At 37.3% G+C, this 18,392-nt stretch overlaps 1 protein-coding gene across 5 annotated transcripts in view; it reads right to left on the reverse strand.

The window, feature by feature from the left end:
* Window positions 1-18,392, reverse strand: part of LOC113675615 (polycystin-1-like protein 2) — a 34,106-nt gene that overhangs the window by 11,744 nt on the left and 3,970 nt on the right. The window contains exons 1-10 of one of the 5 annotated variants that reach the window (XM_027192241.2): window positions 15,887-16,212; window positions 9,786-10,105; window positions 7,729-7,870; window positions 3,628-3,737; window positions 3,178-3,236; window positions 2,673-2,827; window positions 1,724-2,465; window positions 1,025-1,483; window positions 557-719; window positions 25-207 (exon numbers count right to left, since the gene is read on the reverse strand). In XM_027192241.2, coding sequence (XP_027048042.2) covers window positions 25-207; window positions 557-719; window positions 1,025-1,483; window positions 1,724-2,465; window positions 2,673-2,827; window positions 3,178-3,236; window positions 3,628-3,737; window positions 7,729-7,870; window positions 9,786-10,105; window positions 15,887-15,962 — 2,409 coding nt within the window. In that variant the 5' untranslated portion in view covers window positions 15,963-16,212. Of the gene's footprint in view, window positions 1-24; window positions 208-556; window positions 720-1,024; window positions 1,484-1,723; window positions 2,466-2,672; window positions 2,828-3,177; window positions 3,237-3,627; window positions 3,738-7,728; window positions 7,871-9,785; window positions 10,106-10,205; window positions 10,658-15,886; window positions 16,213-18,392 lie in introns of those variants that run through there. The other 4 variants (XM_089211095.1, XM_089211097.1, XM_089211094.1 and 1 more) reach the window with 4 other exon arrangements.

Below are 18,392 nucleotides of genomic sequence, written 5' to 3' on the forward strand. Positions count from 1 at the left end.
TCTCACACATTTAAGCAAACTTACAGATTTCTTTTGATCGCTGTCCATCTTTCCTTCGCTTGTGTCTACCATGGACAATACAGCATACGCCATTGTGGCAGCTTTGTCGACATCACCTGATTTGAGGAGATTACCTAAAGGGCTTTCTTCCCCACTGGCCATATTCATCAGGGTTCCAGAAACATCCTCGGAGGGCATTGCCTCAACCTGAAATGTACAGTGGTCCTACTAAACAGATTCATAATACAAACTGAATTTTGCACAGGTTTTAATTAGTGACACAGGCAGTCTTCGCTTAGAGACCGATATATCACCGCGTTAAGGATTTATTTTACCTCTGAAGTGAGGGGGGAGGGCGTAAGGGTAACCTGCAAGGGACTGACATCTCATCCAAGGGTTAGCTTGGATGAATTGCAGCTGGAGCGGATATCGTTTAACCTTTAAATGAAACAACATGCTGAAAGAAGCAAAAATTCGAAGCGCTTTCCCTCAGAAATTTTAGATCAAATGCATGACATCCAAAGTAAAAAACAAACCTTTTTAGTATGAAACATACCATTGCAACAAGGATTTCCAGCGTGCTCGCTCCAAGGGAATCCAAGATCTGTATCTCCAATGCTATTGCATAGTCGTGTAGTGGATTCCCTAGAGGTAGTCTCGCTGTTGCATTAGGTGATGATCCTTTTTGCACAACCACAAAACCAGTGTTTGTGTGATAGCTGCAAGGAATAAGAACCAGAGAAGAAAGGATGAGTCATGTTCTACGTTGACAGATGTAAGTGAGACCATCTCTTGTAAACCTTCACTTAATAACCAAGAAATCAAGACTCATTGACTCCACAGGGAAACAAAACTGGAACTCAATTTGACTCACACTTGATTAGTTCGTGCAACTCGAAACCGAGGCAACTGAAGGTGTCAACTCACCTAAAGAAAATATTTTTAACCAAGATTTGGGCAAGAAATCGACAGCTTCCCTAAGTTAAACTCGAAATCTACCGAATTGTAAGCTGACTCGACGTACCTAAACTCATAACTGAGAGGTAAGTCATCATCATACCACCCATCACAGGAAATGAAAAACTCCGTGGTCACTGCATGCCCTTTCTTAGGATTCACTTTACAGCCTGAGTAATTATGGATAGGATAAGGAGCTGAGTTAGTTCTGAAAGAGATCTCGCTCTCTTCCGTGGTGCCATCTGTCAGATGAACCATGCCTCTCAGCCTGTAGGTTCCGTCATCCATTAGAGAGTTCTCCCATTGGTTTAATTTTCCTTTGAACACCAGATTTGGACTGTCTAGCTCGGTGAGTATCTTATCCCCCAACTTTTCTTCTATCCACGTTTCATTAACGCTCCAAGGGTCGACCATGTAAAGTGTCCAGTTATACGACTTGATTGTTTTGCAGGAGAGCCCTGTGCATGTGGACTCGATCACCATTCGCTTATTGGCGGTGACTCTATCACCACAGTTTGTTTTGCACCTGATAATAAAAACAGCTAAGAATTAACATCATAACATTATACCTTGGAATCTGATTCTGCCTGCATATATTACTTCCGATGCCTTTTGGCTTCTGGGATCTGCGTGAGGCTGGGATCTGCGTGAGGCTCGTAAACTCGATATGTCAGATGTATCACCGGTCTCTTTTACAAAGCATGAACGCCATAGGGCCACTGTTGGAAGCATTCTGAATAGACAGATATACCTTCAAATAACCCACCTGATAGCAAAGGAAATGGACGACGCTATCAATAGACTGTGATTGGCAGAGGAGCTCCTGTTATCTTTCTGAACAATAACCTTGAAAACATAACTACTCTGCGAAATCATTCCACTGATATCGATCTCAATCGTAGGTTCTGTCGTATTCAACGCACCGACACCATATCCAAAGCATCCTCCAAGGACCTTATCTCTTCCATTGGATTGGTCGATTGGAAGCAACTGAACGTTCGAGAAATCTTCTTCTCCCCTTCGGCAGAGCCATGTAAAGACCAATCCCTGGTCTTTCAGATTCTTTTCATAAGGGTCATAAGAATCTGATGCGTCTAGTATAATTTTGCCTGCGCCCTTAACTGCTATGTTCTCTCCACGGATCTTAGCAACAATGTCTGGTAAGACTACTTCTAGAAAACCAAAATCAGAATTAATAGCACCTTCCTCCTCGGTCATTTCAGCGACTAGTCTAAAATAGTATAAGCCAGGAGATAGCGTCCTTGGTTCGATAGTAAGGTTCTTCGAGCCTCTAAATTTATCCAAGGATGGACCCACGGCGAATGCTCCGGTTTCTTTATTCACCTTGCTCCTTTCCCACGACAGAAGCAACAAAGAAGAGGAAGAGTTGCAGTGAGCAGTCACCTCTCCAATGATTACAAACATGTCGACTGCCGTTATCCTCGCTGCCTTTCTGTGCGTTTTGTTAAGATGAATATGTACGTCAGGCGGCCGACATTTATAATCCACTGCCAAAAATAATAAGTACAAATCATTAAAAAACACGGTGTTGATCAATTTCGATTTTATTTTCAAAATTTTGACTACAATCGAATTTAAGAATACATCATCTCTATCACTGTAAATGCAAGACCAACCCGTACGGTCTTGGTATTCATTATCAAGCCATACAAAAGAATTACGCAGACTGAAGGTAAGTATTGGATTTGACTTACAAGGGTACTGCAGTTTGATGTAATGCGTGTCGAAAAGCCCTGGGTCCATTTGCATGAAGCTTGTCAGAGCAGCTGTTATACCGTGCACGTTGGCTTCAATACATTCGATCTTCAACTCTGCTTTGAGCTTTATCTCGGCACCGGACGCCTGTGGGCTAAGGAATAAAAATCAAATGATAGAGCCTCCTGGTATAAAGATCACCAAAATTTCTCCATATAACACCAGAACATTCAAGTAACTCACGAAGTACAATTACATATCACCTTGTTCTAGAATGGCACACAACTCAAGTCGAAAACATAAGAGTGAGTCTGCTTGGAGCAAGGCCTAAATATGCATAGGATAGTCGGTCCGTTCAGTTGAAGTTTCTGAATTCCAGGCTGTTACTGATCTCGAGAAGAGGTCAAAGATAACATTTTTGGTCTTAAATTTATTAGCAACCACTTGAAGGATATCAAACAAATCTAGCCACTTAAATTAGTCAACAACCGCCAAAAAACCAACCTAAACTGTAGCAGACTAGCAGACAGGAAACCAGGAGTTCTTTTCAGAGCAAGTACCACCTTCAAGGAAAAAAAGGAAACAAACCGTTAAGCTACGAAGGAAACGCAAAGTGGAAATTTTTACAGAGCAAGTATTTTCAGGGATTTCCTGCTTTTGTTTGTTTGTTTGTTTGCTTGCTTTTTTTTTCTAGCGAACCGTTGAAAAAAAAAGTTGGTCTTAAAAAACAAAACCTTTTAAATCTTTGTCACATGCGGATGACTTTTTCCGCCAAGGAAGTTCGAAAATTTCGAGCGTTATATTTTCATTTCATAATTTGCTTTCATTCGAAATTTAAGGAAATACGAGGAAAATTGTCTGAAAAAAATTGAATTGATAATGCCCTGCCAGTTCTGAAAATCACGAGGCCGTATTGGTGGCTTCATCAAATAAAATAACGCAGACACCTCATACCTCGTCCACGACGCCGTCCGATGTAGCTTGGTATTCCACCTCTTGCTTATCAAGATAAGTTGTTGAAAAGGTAAAATCTCCAAGCAAAAGCCAAACCACGAAGTAATAACCTGTAAACCATATAGATTAACGATCAAATTTCTCCATAGACGACTTGTCAGTGATCAGTGTAGTGTAGGCATAAACATTAGTATGTACAACGTGCAACCACTGAGTTAAGCTCAGGCCACCGAGAACAAAACTACTGGATGGCATGGTGGCGTGGTGGCATGGCTAAGGCTTGTGCCCAGTCCCAAAAGCCGGATTACAAGCCCAGAATCCTAACTCACCACTCGGTCAATTCTCTTAAATTAGTATTTAAGATCCAATAGATACCTGCCAAACGTACATTATTGTTCTCTGTCTTTGTTTTACCAAGTCTATTAACAAGTAAGGATTGATCTACACTAAATGTAGATAGATAGAACCTTTGCTACACCTTTTACATAACCTAGTTCAGCAACGAGTTCACTATGGCTCCGTGCTGAAGCATTGAAAGCGAATTAGGAAGGTTTGGCTTTCGAATCTTTGGGAATACTCTGATTTGTTTTCTTTCTTGATTCCTTTATCTTAAGTACGTGCCGAATCAACTAAGATCTAATTTCATATGGTATCTAAAATATATTGGCTTAATGGTAATTTGTTTCAAGTGTCGAAGCGGATACCATGCAACGCTTATGGAAAATTTCACAAATCCGAAAAAGAAAACAAATTGACATTAAATAAAGGGGGGTAAGTGTCTAGAGAAACTGTGGTGCCGCGTCGAAAAAAAACAAGGTAATTTAGTATTATCAACTCAGTTGACAACGTAAATTGGCCACCGTGATAGGTTTCAAAGCCGACGTTTCGAACGTTAGCCCATCGTCATACCTCAACATTGGTCTTACTTGAATAAAGGTACGTGACTGAACCAAAATGAGGTTACAGGCTTCCAAATACAAGAAGCAAAATTAGACACAATATCTTACTTGGTTCCAAAAACAATTATGGACGTATCCTCAATGATCATTCTAGCACCTTCGCCAGCTATACATACAATAACACATTATTTTCAAAACATGGTTTTGCAGGGTGTGACGAATTTGGCGCTGTTTCAAGTAGTTTCAACTGTATTTCCAGTTATTCCTAGAAGCCACTATTTTCCTCGCCCTATCCCTTAAGTTGAAAGCATATTTCTTACCGAAAACATGTCCAAGCTGGGAGAAAAGTAATCTAAGAGAACCACTGGTCTTAGTTGGAGGGCACCCCAATTCTTCTTTAAATAAAAACCAAAGATAGGGTTCATGGAGCCTAAGGCAGGATGATACGTATGGTGGATACATTTAAACCGGAGACCCAAGAATAGAGGAGTTGCTCTCTACCGTGCGCCAGGCAACGAGAGAAGCTTGCAGTGGAAACGGACGAGTCACCAAAATGGCTAACGCATGACGATACGATAGTGGCAACAGTAAATTGCTTTGAGGCTTCCATTTAGCTTTCAGCATAATAGTTGAAAATAGCAAGCGCATGTGATTAAGTGGCAATTACTACACACAACAATGATTTTTGTTGAATATGCGGAGAGCCAGAATTGCGCAGTAGCGAGAGAACGCACTCCTACTACTACTGTGGTCCGGGCTCAATTCACGAACCTAATGAGACACGTGTGGGTTGAGTTTTTTGGTAGTACGTGTTCGTGCTCGGTGAGACTTACAAAAGTTTTCTTAATTTCCGTCTACAAATATAAAAAATCAAAAATTCCAAATCGACTGGAAAAAACACAGGAAGAGTTATTATATACATGTGCCTGAAAGAATTTAAAGTTTTCAAGTGGTTGATGATGTACGAATAATTATTGGCACCTGATTTTTCTGGAGATTTCAACACTTTCAAGTTGACAAGTACTTAGGTAGTCTGGGCTCTTACGCCTTATTTCCACTTCTTTTAACTGCATCATCATATGGAAAAACTTTTCGGAAAACTCAAGCCGTCACTAGTAGACAGAGAAATAGTAAAGATAATCCCTTTGCAGATTTGGCTGAAGAACCTATTTAGAATTCATCATAATACTCTCTGCATCAATTTTCATCCTTTGGTTTAAATGTTTCACTCAAGGTAACAATTTAGCAAATATGATTTATTTCATTACTATGACCATCGAGAGGGACTGTAAAAGTTTATTAAATACTAGGCCAGTCCCGATTGTGCTCGTAAGTCCTTGCGTTTTGAGTAACTTTTTCCAGTTCTAGCAACCTCGAGCAATCTTTGCCTTTCTGAGCAATTTTTGAGAAAAACATAGCTTTATAGCACATATTAAGCATAAAATCGTCAGCGATGGAAAACTTCAATTTATGCGTATTTCATGAATGTTTATCAACCTTTCGAACACACTACCTGTCACTTGGCAGCGTTTCGCGGGCTTATTGCGATCCTTACCTAAGATTATAACGGATAATCCGCTAAAATGGCTTTCGGAAAGGCGTCAAATGAACCATACGTTTTGTTCCGTTAGACGTAAGAGTATTCTTGAATTCCCCCTATATTCGCCATTAACTCTTTAAAGCTTAGTTTTAAGCTATTTTTATTGACCAAGGTTATTAGCAATTATTGTGAAGGCCGAAAAATAAAACTTTTAAATAGCGTTTATATGAAAATATCAGTCAATTTATGCAACTTTTTGCATTTTGAGCAATTTTTTAGCAACTTTTTGGAATTCCAGTGAGCAAATTTTGAGCATTTTAAGAGTACAATGAGGACAAGCTTATTGAATACCCAAGTTTATAACTGTGACACGGGTACATTTGGTATGCAAACCCCAATAAAGAACTGCAGTCGCCCATGGTGGACTGTGTAATTAAACAAAACGCAATTCTCATATCGCAAACCTCGATAAAGTATCTAAGCTAAAGCACAACAAAAGATAAAAGGAGTATATTATACTAATTTTACCGGCAAACAACCTGCAGTAGAGCCCGCTTCACTAGATCATATCAAGGTATCGATGTAAAAGCACATAAACAGAATACCTTGTTGAAAATTTGAGGCACGTGTGGTGCAATCTAAGCGGATTATTTGGCCAGGATGAATGTATCCACAAACAAACTCCGGCCAATAATTACAAAAGGGACGTGTGATAAGTAGGGCAAAAGACTTTCTAATATTTGTAATAAGTTCTTGACCTAAAAGAAAAACAATGGCAAAAACGCCACCTTGAACAAATTTCCATACGACGTAAATTCTCAATGGAAATATAAGCCGCTAGAGAGGTTATGAAAAACCATGCGAAAAGAAGTCACATGAAATGAAAGAAATAAACTTTGAACTGAGAATGTGAGCGTTTTCTTTTTTTTTCTTTTTTTCTAATTATTATTTTTTTTTTTTTTTGTATCTGCCAACCCATTTGTTACAGGAATCTTAAGGAATGAAAATAAAACAACGTGTTGACAGAATTTGAAGCGGTTGTGGTTAACATAACTTGTGAGTGTGGCAAATCTGGGAGACCTATAGGGACGGAGAACTGTAGCTTTGAAATGTGTTGCGTGATGATCGCCGTCGTGAGGACGCTTTGCGTGCAAACCATGTTCTTGTTCCCTGGTTCGAAAACAGCAGACGAGCAGAAAAAGTCAGCGGGATAGGTGTCAAAATAACATGATCTAAAACAATCGAACGAATCCATAAAAGAAATCTGATTTTCAAAACAATTCGAGCGAGCGAAATATTGCACAATCGATCGGACTAAATTACAGTTTATAGAATAGACACGTTCGTCGCCCAAATGTCAAATACCTAGAAACACAATTCAACGAGCACCCTGTGAACACATTTAGCGAGTGTCCTCTGAATGTTGGTGAACACTTAAAAACTCACTAAAAGTATACAGACGTGTTTTTTGCAATCGATACTAGAATTTGAGTTACTATGGTGATAGTGCAGTGTTTCAGACTGATCTTTATGTGAGGCTTTTAACAAAATGAAATGAATTTCCAAGTAGACCTTGGGGAACTGACTATAAATTGACAAAAATTTGACACGTGAAGAAATACATGTACAAGCATCATTTTCAATCAATTACACAACTCCTACCAGGTTCACAGCCATATAACTCCATCCTGATTGCAAAGTTTTCATGCACTCCAGACTCCATAAGCATAATGGACGTTGCAATTTGAGGAAGTGGAAACTCGTTTCGTCTAATGCTATTGCTATCCTTGTTGCCAGTAAAAGTCTACAAAGATAACAATAAGAACGTAAGAAAAAGAAAGAGTTTCACTCAGCAGATTTAGGAAAATGGGAAAATCTTAGCAGGGAATATGAAAATTAAAAACATATATTAACGGTTTCTAATCGCAATATTTTATATTTATAAAAATGAGTTTTATAGGGCTGTCTGCTGCCTTCGACAGATAAAACTGATCTGACGCCATTTCGTTTATGATAAATAGAAGGCCATGCTATCGACAGCTAACATATCTCTGAAAAACTTCACAGGCATTGCAATCAGTGACCTCTTCTTTTGTATTTCAGAAATATATACTCTCGTTGACATTCAGTTGGTCATATTTCCAACCAACATTCATGTGGCACGTAATTGTCACTAAATAGTAATTAAGCTCGCTATGCTTTCCGAAGACAATGTAATAACAATTATACAACAAATATAATCTACATGTACTGACCACAAAAAAGGAATAAAATTTAAAAAACATGGTATAATACGTATTGACCCCAGTAAATGCATGTCAATCGGACGGTGGCATAGGGAAATAAAATTTGGTATGTAATCAAGAACGGAAATTGCTTAATCCAGACATTGGATAGAAACTACGATGATTTTCTTTTCAAATGAGAAATCAATTCCTGCCAAACTCATAGGCGAAAAGATGTACATGTAAATTTACAACAAATTTATCTTAGTTGACTTGGCTAAACACCAGTTAACGTTATTTCGTTAAGTATGATAACGATGGATAACCTCTAAAACATAAATGTATACCATTGTTCGTTCCCCCAAAATCTATAGTAATCTTGTTTTTCAGACAATCGCAAAAAAAACACAAACGATACATGGTTTCCTATTTTTTCAGATATTAATATCAATGCAACTTTGTACTGTGCCGCAACGCAAACAGACCTCTTTATTAATTTATCAATTTTATGACCAACTTCCGTACATTTTTTGAACATCGCTTAGCTAGACCGGTCAGATATTAGAATTTAAAGCTCTTTTTCCTCCAAAGTAACACTTATCATCATCTGCGATTTTCTTTCAATCGAAATGATATGAAATTTAATCAATTTGAAGTGAATTTAATAAGATAGCAGCCACATGTCAGACGATACAATACAAAATTCATATGTCTATTTCCACTCACAGCGTAACTCTTTTACAAATATTATTATGCTCACAAAAGCGGGCGGCTTCTTCTCCTCAATAAGTTCAGAAAAGCTGATAATAAATTTTTATTTGATTAAATTTAGCATGATAGTCTTTTTGTATTCAGCAAACGGATTGGAAAGAGGGCTTAGGCATGCGCTTCTTGTAAAAAAAGGTGTTTAATTATTAAATTCGTTGTGGTGGCGGCAAGAACTTCTTTTATGCTACAATGAGAAACCGAGATAGTTTTTAACCCTAAAGCTCCTAACACTTAGTTACGGTTTACAGAGTTCACTAAATACGATGAGGGAATTTTGTTAGTGTTTAAGTTTTTTGAGAAAAACATTTTTTGCAGCACCTACAACTCCTACCGAGCTAATTTCATTTTATCGTCGACAGAATTATGGTTAATTTCATGCTAGCTAACCTCCTCAAGCAACAGAATGGCTCAAAATGTAGGGGTGACCTTATTAATTTCATAGCTCAATTCGCATCATCGTCTTGAGAGCAGACTAATATGTAAGGCACATATGGTAATTGGAACTCTCCCACTGATAAACCGAAATCAGCAACTTTCATATGACTTAATAAACTTGTGTAACGATGCATTTAATTTCTAGATAATCCCTTTTAACTAAAATCCAAAACAAATGCTACATCTTGCTTTGGAAGAAATCTGACCGAACCTTCATAGAGGATTGATGTGAATTTCAAAACGATTGGTAATCTGACTAACAGCAGCATTTTGTCGCCGCTAACGACTTACTTTTAAGTCACCTTCCAGGTTTTGAAAGTACAGATAATCTCCGCCGTTTGAATACATGACCATGTACTGTTCGGTCCATTCGGGAACTCGAGGATCGCCGTATCCTTGAGTAGCAATTCCAGTTATCACCATTTGCTTCTCTAACTCCACTTTAATCCAACCGCCGCTTTGTTTTCGGTCGGCTCTGTAACCTCTCGTTAAATTGAGTCGAGCCCGATGTGCTCCAAATTTTGAGAATTCTTCATTATAAACTGATGATGCTGTGATCTCTTCGTTCTTTATCGCTCCACTCGCCATCCCAAGTGGTATACGGCAATTAGCTGCAGCAAAAGAGGAGAAGCGGTCAGGTTCAAATCTCCAAATTTTATTTAATGGGCTAAAAAGTAATTGAAATTGTTTGTCTAAGTGTTGGATAAGAACCTGTTATATTTGCCAATGAGGAACTGACTTCAACAAGCTCCTGTAGCCCATTTTCCATAAAAACCGAGAGTAAAGTAACTGCTGCCAAGAGATATCTCATACTGCAGAGCAAATATTTAGAATTACGCTTCCAAACAGTATACAAAGCAACATAAGGAGATTCCGGTATTGAAATAACCAAGATATGGTGCAATTCGACAACTTTTGCATACTGTCGACTGCATGGTTTCCCGCCCCACGCACTAAATTAGAACTTCAGTGTGTGTTATTTTCTGAGTATTGCGTGCACTTCGTTTCAGAGAGTACATTCCGCTGACCGATTTGTTAAAAACATCTGCCTTCGTTCCAATGAACACGTGTGATTTAGACAACCTGTACTCATACGTTGGACTTTGCAACTAAAGGAATAACGCCAAGTTTTAGTGCCTAAAGCGTATTTTGAAATGAAGAAAGATAATGCTTTCAAGACAAAAAAAAACAAGGCATCGACAAAACATATCACCCAACCACATACCGCAGCAGAAGAGAGTTCGACTAAACAACTAAACTGTTTTGTAAGCATCTATGAATTAATGATGACAGACAGGAATACCTAAGAGATGAATAAAGCTGCCACAATTCTCAAATTTATCTTCATTTCGACAGTTTTGAAAAAGTAATTTGCACAACTTTCTATTAGTAATTACTGCACTTGAAGACCGGATTACCAATGAAGGAAATGTAAATTGTTTTCGTCTGCTCAACATACTGTAGATGTTTTTGTGTCCTAGGGACAGCGGTTTGAGCTGATAGAATACACAAAACAAAGAATTGGAGAGCCACAAAGAGTAACGCAAACAATCCGCTCAAAAAAAATCTCAACAGAAACGGCTGCTGTTTTAAAACGAAAAAAAGGAATATGATGTCACCAGCTTGATTGAGGAGGACTGTGCGCGAGACAGAAGAAAAAATTATCAACTAAAGCAAGCTAGGGGAGAAATAAATATTTTACGACGGTTTTTCTGTCAATGCCAACATCAAAAGTCTTCACAATTGCATAGTCAATGGCGGGTGGTTCCCGGACGATTCTAGAAGGTATTTTAGAATTTGTGGTATAGATGATCACCATTAAGTAAAACACAATGTTTCTCACAGTTACTTAGTTCATGTCATAGGCTCACAAGTCGGTACAAATGAAACTTGAAAAGGAAATTAAAATTTGATTAATTAATAAAGTTACCTTTCTGTCATCACTGGATTTCGAAAGTGACCGGGAAATTTTTGTAGCTGACCCAAAAAATATTACAAAATTGTTCAAATGTCAATAAAAGTTTATTCAATGAAATACATGGAGAATCAAGCAGAAGATCTGAAATGCGAGTACGAGTCAACTACCTCAAAAATTCCCAATAACATTTCGCTGTGGGGTCTGTGACGGACAAAACATGAATCCAACCGATCGATTTGATTTAGACTTTTATGACAGTACTTGATGAAGGGCACTTAAATAAAATACCCCAATCTCTTCCTCAAGGTTTTCAAAATTAGAATCCAGAGAAAAAAAAGAGTACAGTTTTTTCAGAAACCAATTTTTGTTAAGTCGGTAACTCTTGGAAAGTGACTCAACTCACATAGTCACGTTAAGGTACGGAAATTTCCTAAAGCATACGTGACCAAATTTAATTTTAATCATAGCCAGCTTTGACTACTTTGCATTTTCAAAGTCATACATTTCTATCTTTACTTAAATATTCTGTACATATGAATTGAAAATCGACACAGAATTAGGGAACGTAAAATTTCACGCTAGGTAAAAATTTTCAGTGATAACTTCTAGAGTGTCTGGGTTTTATTGCATCACAACACGCGATATGACAAGCTTTGTGCTGCACGCCCTTTCCACGAGAGAAACAAATATAAACATTAAAATCAATTGCACTGTTTTAGTATAAGTTCTCTACAGGCCGGCAAATTATTATGACTCTGCTTTCAATTACGTTCACAGTGTGTTTTTCGCCCATACAGTTCCCTAACAAGGGATTTCATTCATAGTTTTATGATCAGTGTCTCCGCTATCTGTAAGTTTTGAGTAATGAGTTTTGGAGCTGCTAACGAACTCATAGGTGTCACTTTGTAACAAGTATTTTGACTACTGTTTCTCCTATTAAAAATGGTTCCATGGTGTTTTTCTTTTTTTTCCATGTCTCATAATGTTTGAATATTTCTTACCAATCGTCTCATAGATAATGTTATTTTGTCTCATTCGACTCTATCTATGTATCCAACAATTGACACAGAGTCAGAATGAATGTCTCATGCGGAATGATGATCTAGCTTTGTTGTTCACAAATGGTGGCTTGCTGTTAAGTAAAGTTTAGCTCTCTGTATAGCAAAGATCTACTTTCATGTCGTTGAAAATTTGCTTATATCGATTACGAGAGAGTTTGCCGTGATTTTTTCGATGAAATCCCAGTTACAGTAGATTTAATTCATATCGAAGGAGCCCGAGTTACAAGAAAAGAGAATTTATTCCAAATCTCATTTCCTCTTTTAATCAACCACTTAATTAATTTCTTCCTCAACTCTCAGGGGGGTAGGATTGTCCAAATAATTTACACTTCACTTAGACATAAGATAAAAGAAAAAACATTTGTGGAAAATAAAACCATCTGCGGTACAATTCAAATTGTGTTTCTGTTACCTTGTCTTAATCTTGAAAAAGCAAAGCTACGTAGTCAAATTTCATCCTTATGAATACTCAACTCAACAGTTCCCTCAAACTTAAGCTCGTTAACAAAGCTGTCGACAATCAGCGGTATATTAAAACAGCAATAACATATGTGGTGCACTCTGTAAAGTAAAAACAACTTATGTTGAGACTTGTTCGCTGAGTGCAGATAGAAGAAGCTTATGTCATAAACAAGAGCTCTTCTGGAAGAAAAAATGGTAATTCTCTCGTAGTCGAACTTATGACACCCAGCCCCCCCCCCCACCCTCCCTAAGGGGAAACATTGAATTGTAGAAGATGCGTTATTTATGAATGAATGACACAAAATTTGATTCGTATGGGTTTACAGAGCCAAGAAAGAGTACATGATAACGAAGTAGGGCAGTTCCCTTCTATCATTTTACAAGATCAGGCAATTAGAAATCCCTAAAATATAAACACATCGTATTTTGCCGATATTCTTTTCGTTTTAGGTTCTTTCTTTTTCACTACTGGTAGTCCAAATGCTTATTGTATTTTGCCAATTTCTTGTGCATGGCCACCAATTGTGCCGAGTTTAAGACAATTCTGGATAAGTGGCATTCTGCCCATCGCACATTCTCGGAAATACCTCAGTCGCAGAAATAGCACTGCTTGCCATAGATTTGGCCTTAGTCTATCCGATAACCTGAGTATTTTGCGAGGATGCAACAGAGCGAAGATTGAGTTAAGTAACAGGCCGGCTGTCTCGTTTCCATAAACACATTTGAAAGAAAACAACGTTTAAACTAAAAGTTTTAAGTGAACTAAATTTGTGTAAATTTAAGTGAAACATTTTCGCAAATAGCTTCAGATTAAAACACAAAAGAGATCCGTTTCAAGTTTAGCTCAAAACTATCCCGACCGAAATCCAAACGTCTAATCTATGGTTTCCTCTGCTCTACCTACTAAATTATAAATGGCAACGCAAATGGGAAAATACTTTCATCAAGAGAGTTAATTTATAGGCGAACGTGGTAGACATGGCACCATGTTAACAACCCAGAATTTTCTATCGACAACATACTACAAGTCTTGGAACCTAAATTAGTAACTTATTATTATCATGAACCAGCCAACATACTGTTTGGTTTTTATGCGTCAATGTAATTGATTAACCACCGAAAGAATATATTGGATAATACATAAACAAACAGATTAATACTTTCTCTTGTTTAAAAACCGAATTAAAAAGCAATGAAAATTGGTCTCTCGAAAAAGAAACGATAGATCAGGGCGGAAACAAATTCTCGAGAAGATCAATATTATATGGCTGTTTCATTGAACTGTGAAAAACAATTCATAAAATTTGAGGACGTGACAAATTCCTGTTGAAATATTCAACGGCTTGGATCAATGATGCGATTAGGACACGCAACACATTAATTTATCTTTGAGAAAAGTCTGGACTTTAGTGAAACCTCGGGCAAATACTTTTATCAAAATAAATTTTACAAGACAAAAAATAATTTGGTTTCGTTTATGTTTGTGAAAAAATGTATTTTTTGATGGCAAAAAATTGAAGGGTTTTGGGGAAGAAATGAACTTATTGTAAACCACGCTCCTATTTCGTTTTCCTTTGTTTTGTTTTCACTAATGCAACAAGAGATGTGTAACCATTGAATGTTGACAAAGTAAACTCAAGGCTTATTCATATAGCTGAACTTCGTGTATAGGTTAATTGCGCTGACAACTGATCATGACCTTAAAAAGCGAAAAAGGCTAAGCTGCGGTTGGGAAAACAGACATTTTTTCTGCACGTAATCTATTTTGAGTATTCTGAAAGAAAATGACACTTTCATAAAAAACTTCCCACGCTATTAGAAGCAGTGTAATATATGTTTCCCTAATTCAAAAGCAGCATGGGAGCTAAGTTAATATAGATTACCGTCGCAGCTGTAGCTTGTTATAGCAAACTGTCCGCGGTGTTTTTTCAGCTTATCATTTTGAAATTTATCCATAGCTCGTTTGATTATGATGCAAAAGCTGCAGAGAAGATATAATTGATGAAATACAATAAGTATATTATTGTACGGCAAAACTCTGTTAGTTTGCCGCTTTCTTTAAGTTTACTAAATAAGAATGTTATAGGAGCCACGTAACTCTGCGGCGTAACAAGTGACTGAAAACCCAACTATCTGATAAAAATCTCACGTCATTCTCAAAAAGACCGGCAGCAGAACTTTCCTCCGATCTGTACAGTCATTCTGCGTAAACACTGAAGTTACTATTTCGCCGCAGCGATCATTCCAGATAAAATGATGTTCCTAACTGACGCATAAACGTTTTGCAGAGAGTCAACGGTGAAAAAATGTGCAGTAAAAAGCATTTTTTTCCATAAGCTAAGAAGAGCAAAGAGAAAAGATAAGAAATCGTAAATTAGATACCCAAAATTGTCAAGAAAAGAAACAGGTTTGAGGAGAGAAGAAGAGATTCACGGTATCACAAAGAGATGGATTAAATGCATTACGCTTCCAAGCATTCATCAAGGCCGAAAAAAGCCTACTTTTTTCAAAAGTCATCGAAACTACCTGCATAATTGAATTCTAAAAAGTCAAGAGATAAAAGTTTGTTTATCTTAGAAATGGGCGCATATTGAACGAAACGTGAAGGACACTTCATCAACACACAATATTCAAGTATACGCTAAACTAGTGATATTCAGCGTTTCAATAAAAAAAAACCTCAGCAGATACCCAAAGGCGCTAAAATTTTACGCGAAATTACAACTCAGTAAAATTAGAAGAACGTTCCAAATAAAAATGATAAACTAAAACAGAAACAATCACCCCAAGTTGACCCCTTTTAAAAATTTTGATTCCTCAGAATAAGTGATGGACGGAAAAGAACAATTCGCATTTGCGAGTGTACTTTCATTTTCTCTCTTTTCCTGAACGCACGACAATTCACTTTGCGTTAATACGTGGGAAATTCTAAAAACCAAAGGAAATCTAACCTTGGTCGCTGTAGTTTCTGTAGTAGTGCGAATAACCTGGGTTGATAAACAGCAAACATAGCATTATGAACTGCATCTTTGATCGCCAGAGGAAGTGTTTCGCAATCAACTAGACTTGACCTTTAAAATCATCCAATTTTAAACAGAAACGCTTGGTAATCTTTTGTAAGAATAGGGGTTCAGAGACTCAGTCGAAGAGAAGCTGTTCACACCACGAGTGGTACTGTTCTGATAAAGGCCTGCGGCACTTGCAGTAACTTTAAAAAGCTTATCTATTCACGTATTATAAATTAAAATTTCACTAATGCCCTGAAGAGGAAAGATATGTCAAAACATGACGCAAAAGTTTGACCTTGCTTTTCATTTAATACCTGAGCGCGTGCGCAGAACATTTGATAAATTGTCATTAAGTAGTTAATTTCGTCTTCCAGCAGGTTCCCTTGTACTCCAGCCACTGAAATTGTTTCCAAAAAAAGCTTCTTCCGTCAATAAAAAAAAAGCTTAAAAAGAACATGCACGCTCCCGATCGCAAATAGGATGCAGGCAATCGTAACGACATAAAACATTTATGGGGATACCACAGTTTGTTTCCCCGTTCTTCTTCCTTTTTTTTCCCTTTTTATTTTAAGCGCCTAAATTGTGCTATCAGAATTGCGTGTGAAATGTAAAAATGTAAAAATTTTGCGATCGACTATTTGTATGTTTTATCCAAAGAGGTGATCATTTTCATAAAACACTCCTCACTTAAAGCAATTGACAAAATTGATCATGAGGCTACAATTGAAGTTTTCTTAGCTGTCTTTGAGAAATCGATAAATAAAAAACAGATGCGCACCGCTGAATTCCGCTTCTTATAGGAAACAGTTGTAGCAGACAACAAGTGCCGAAGTATAGCGTCGTCAAGGTAGAGGCGAACGTTCATGCCGCAGAATTAGTATTAATTATGGAAAGTGCAAAAGCTAAGTGTAATTGCTACACGATTTCTAACACTTAAAAGATAAAATTTCAAAGTTTTGTTCAAAATGATTCAGTTCCTTTCATACACGACGGAATAATCAGGGTAGAGAACTCTATTTCAATATTTTGATTCCAACACAAAAACACGAGAAAACTATTTTAAAGCCTATATTTCAGATTGAAGTGGGTTGTAGGTACAGTGACAGTAAGAAACGTTGTGGCGCCTTTGAGATGGTGAAGCTTAAGAACATTAAAACATTCGTAACTAAGACCCAACTCAATACTTTTATGATAAGATGGTTCGCTTTCTGATGAAACTTTAAGGCAGACAATCTGGTGACAGATATTCTTAATCCTTTCACGCACAAACACGTACATTTCTCGTATTCGTATAAAATTTAATGAACTCTTGATAGAAAAGGCTTTCTCCCTCATAAAAAGTAATTTTATGAAAATCATATCACAGTACCAAAGTCAAATATATGTCTCTGCAATATTCTAGCAAAGTCGTTACGCAACGTATGTATCCTTCACCTAAAAACCACATGTCAAACGAAAAACATAATATTGCTTCAGTCTATTGACTTAAATGTAAAACGGAAAGTACTCAGGAAGTTTTGAAAAATATTTTACAAAACGTCTAAATCTTGAGAGCTATCGAACGGATCGCATTTCAATTTTTGTTGAAAATTCGAATTTTTGACGCATAATTTATCACTTTTTCGGATGTGAATTTTGTTATGTTTTATCGTTAAAACCTTTCTACGTGAAATTTTCATTCATTGGATTAGTGTGTTCTTTAAGAAAAAAGCTTTTTTTTATCTAACTTTACAAAAAAATTTAGGGGAAACTACATTAACTTCAATTCTAGATAGAGAAACCTGAAACAAACATTCTGAATGAAGATAAGAAAAAATTATCGCTAATTCCCAGCTGGCAAGTAGGGAGAACAGTTCCTCCTCGTTTATTACCGGAGGGAGCCCTTTCGCCGAACGAAATTCAACGAAAGCAAAGAAATCCCTCTCTGCTCTGATTATAGCAAACACAAGTTCGCAAATGCGTTGGTCTAATAATGAGCTTTTTACGCTCATTATCCTCATATTCGTATCGATATTGATATACAGTGCTAAGAGTGGGATCAGTCTGTGGTTCGCAGCGTACACGTATTCAGAAACAAGCCCTAAAAGACCTCATACAATCCCTCATACATACAGAATAATGTTAAAGAACACTCAAATGTAGTCAGTCTTGAACTATGCTTGGCCCAAATCCCAAATCGGGGATTATAAGGTTCAGAACTAGCTACAGTCCATGATGTGGGTATTAAGAAAGCAAAACTGGAGAATAATTCGACCTCGTGCTTTATTCCTGGATCAACTATCGCAGATAACGTTCATTCTTAATGGTCGTCTTTTCTCCAAGTTGTTCTCGCTAGATCTAGATTCTCAGGCATTCCTCGGATCACATAGCCGAAGGAACCACCTAATTCTACTGCTAGATTCAAATGAACTTATTTACTCGAGTACAGACTGCAAAATGGTAAATACGA

This window comes from Pocillopora damicornis, chromosome 7, assembly GCF_964200805.1.
Source record: "Pocillopora damicornis chromosome 7, jaPocDami1.2, whole genome shotgun sequence".
Classification (NCBI taxonomy): domain Eukaryota; kingdom Metazoa; phylum Cnidaria; class Anthozoa; order Scleractinia; family Pocilloporidae; genus Pocillopora; species Pocillopora damicornis.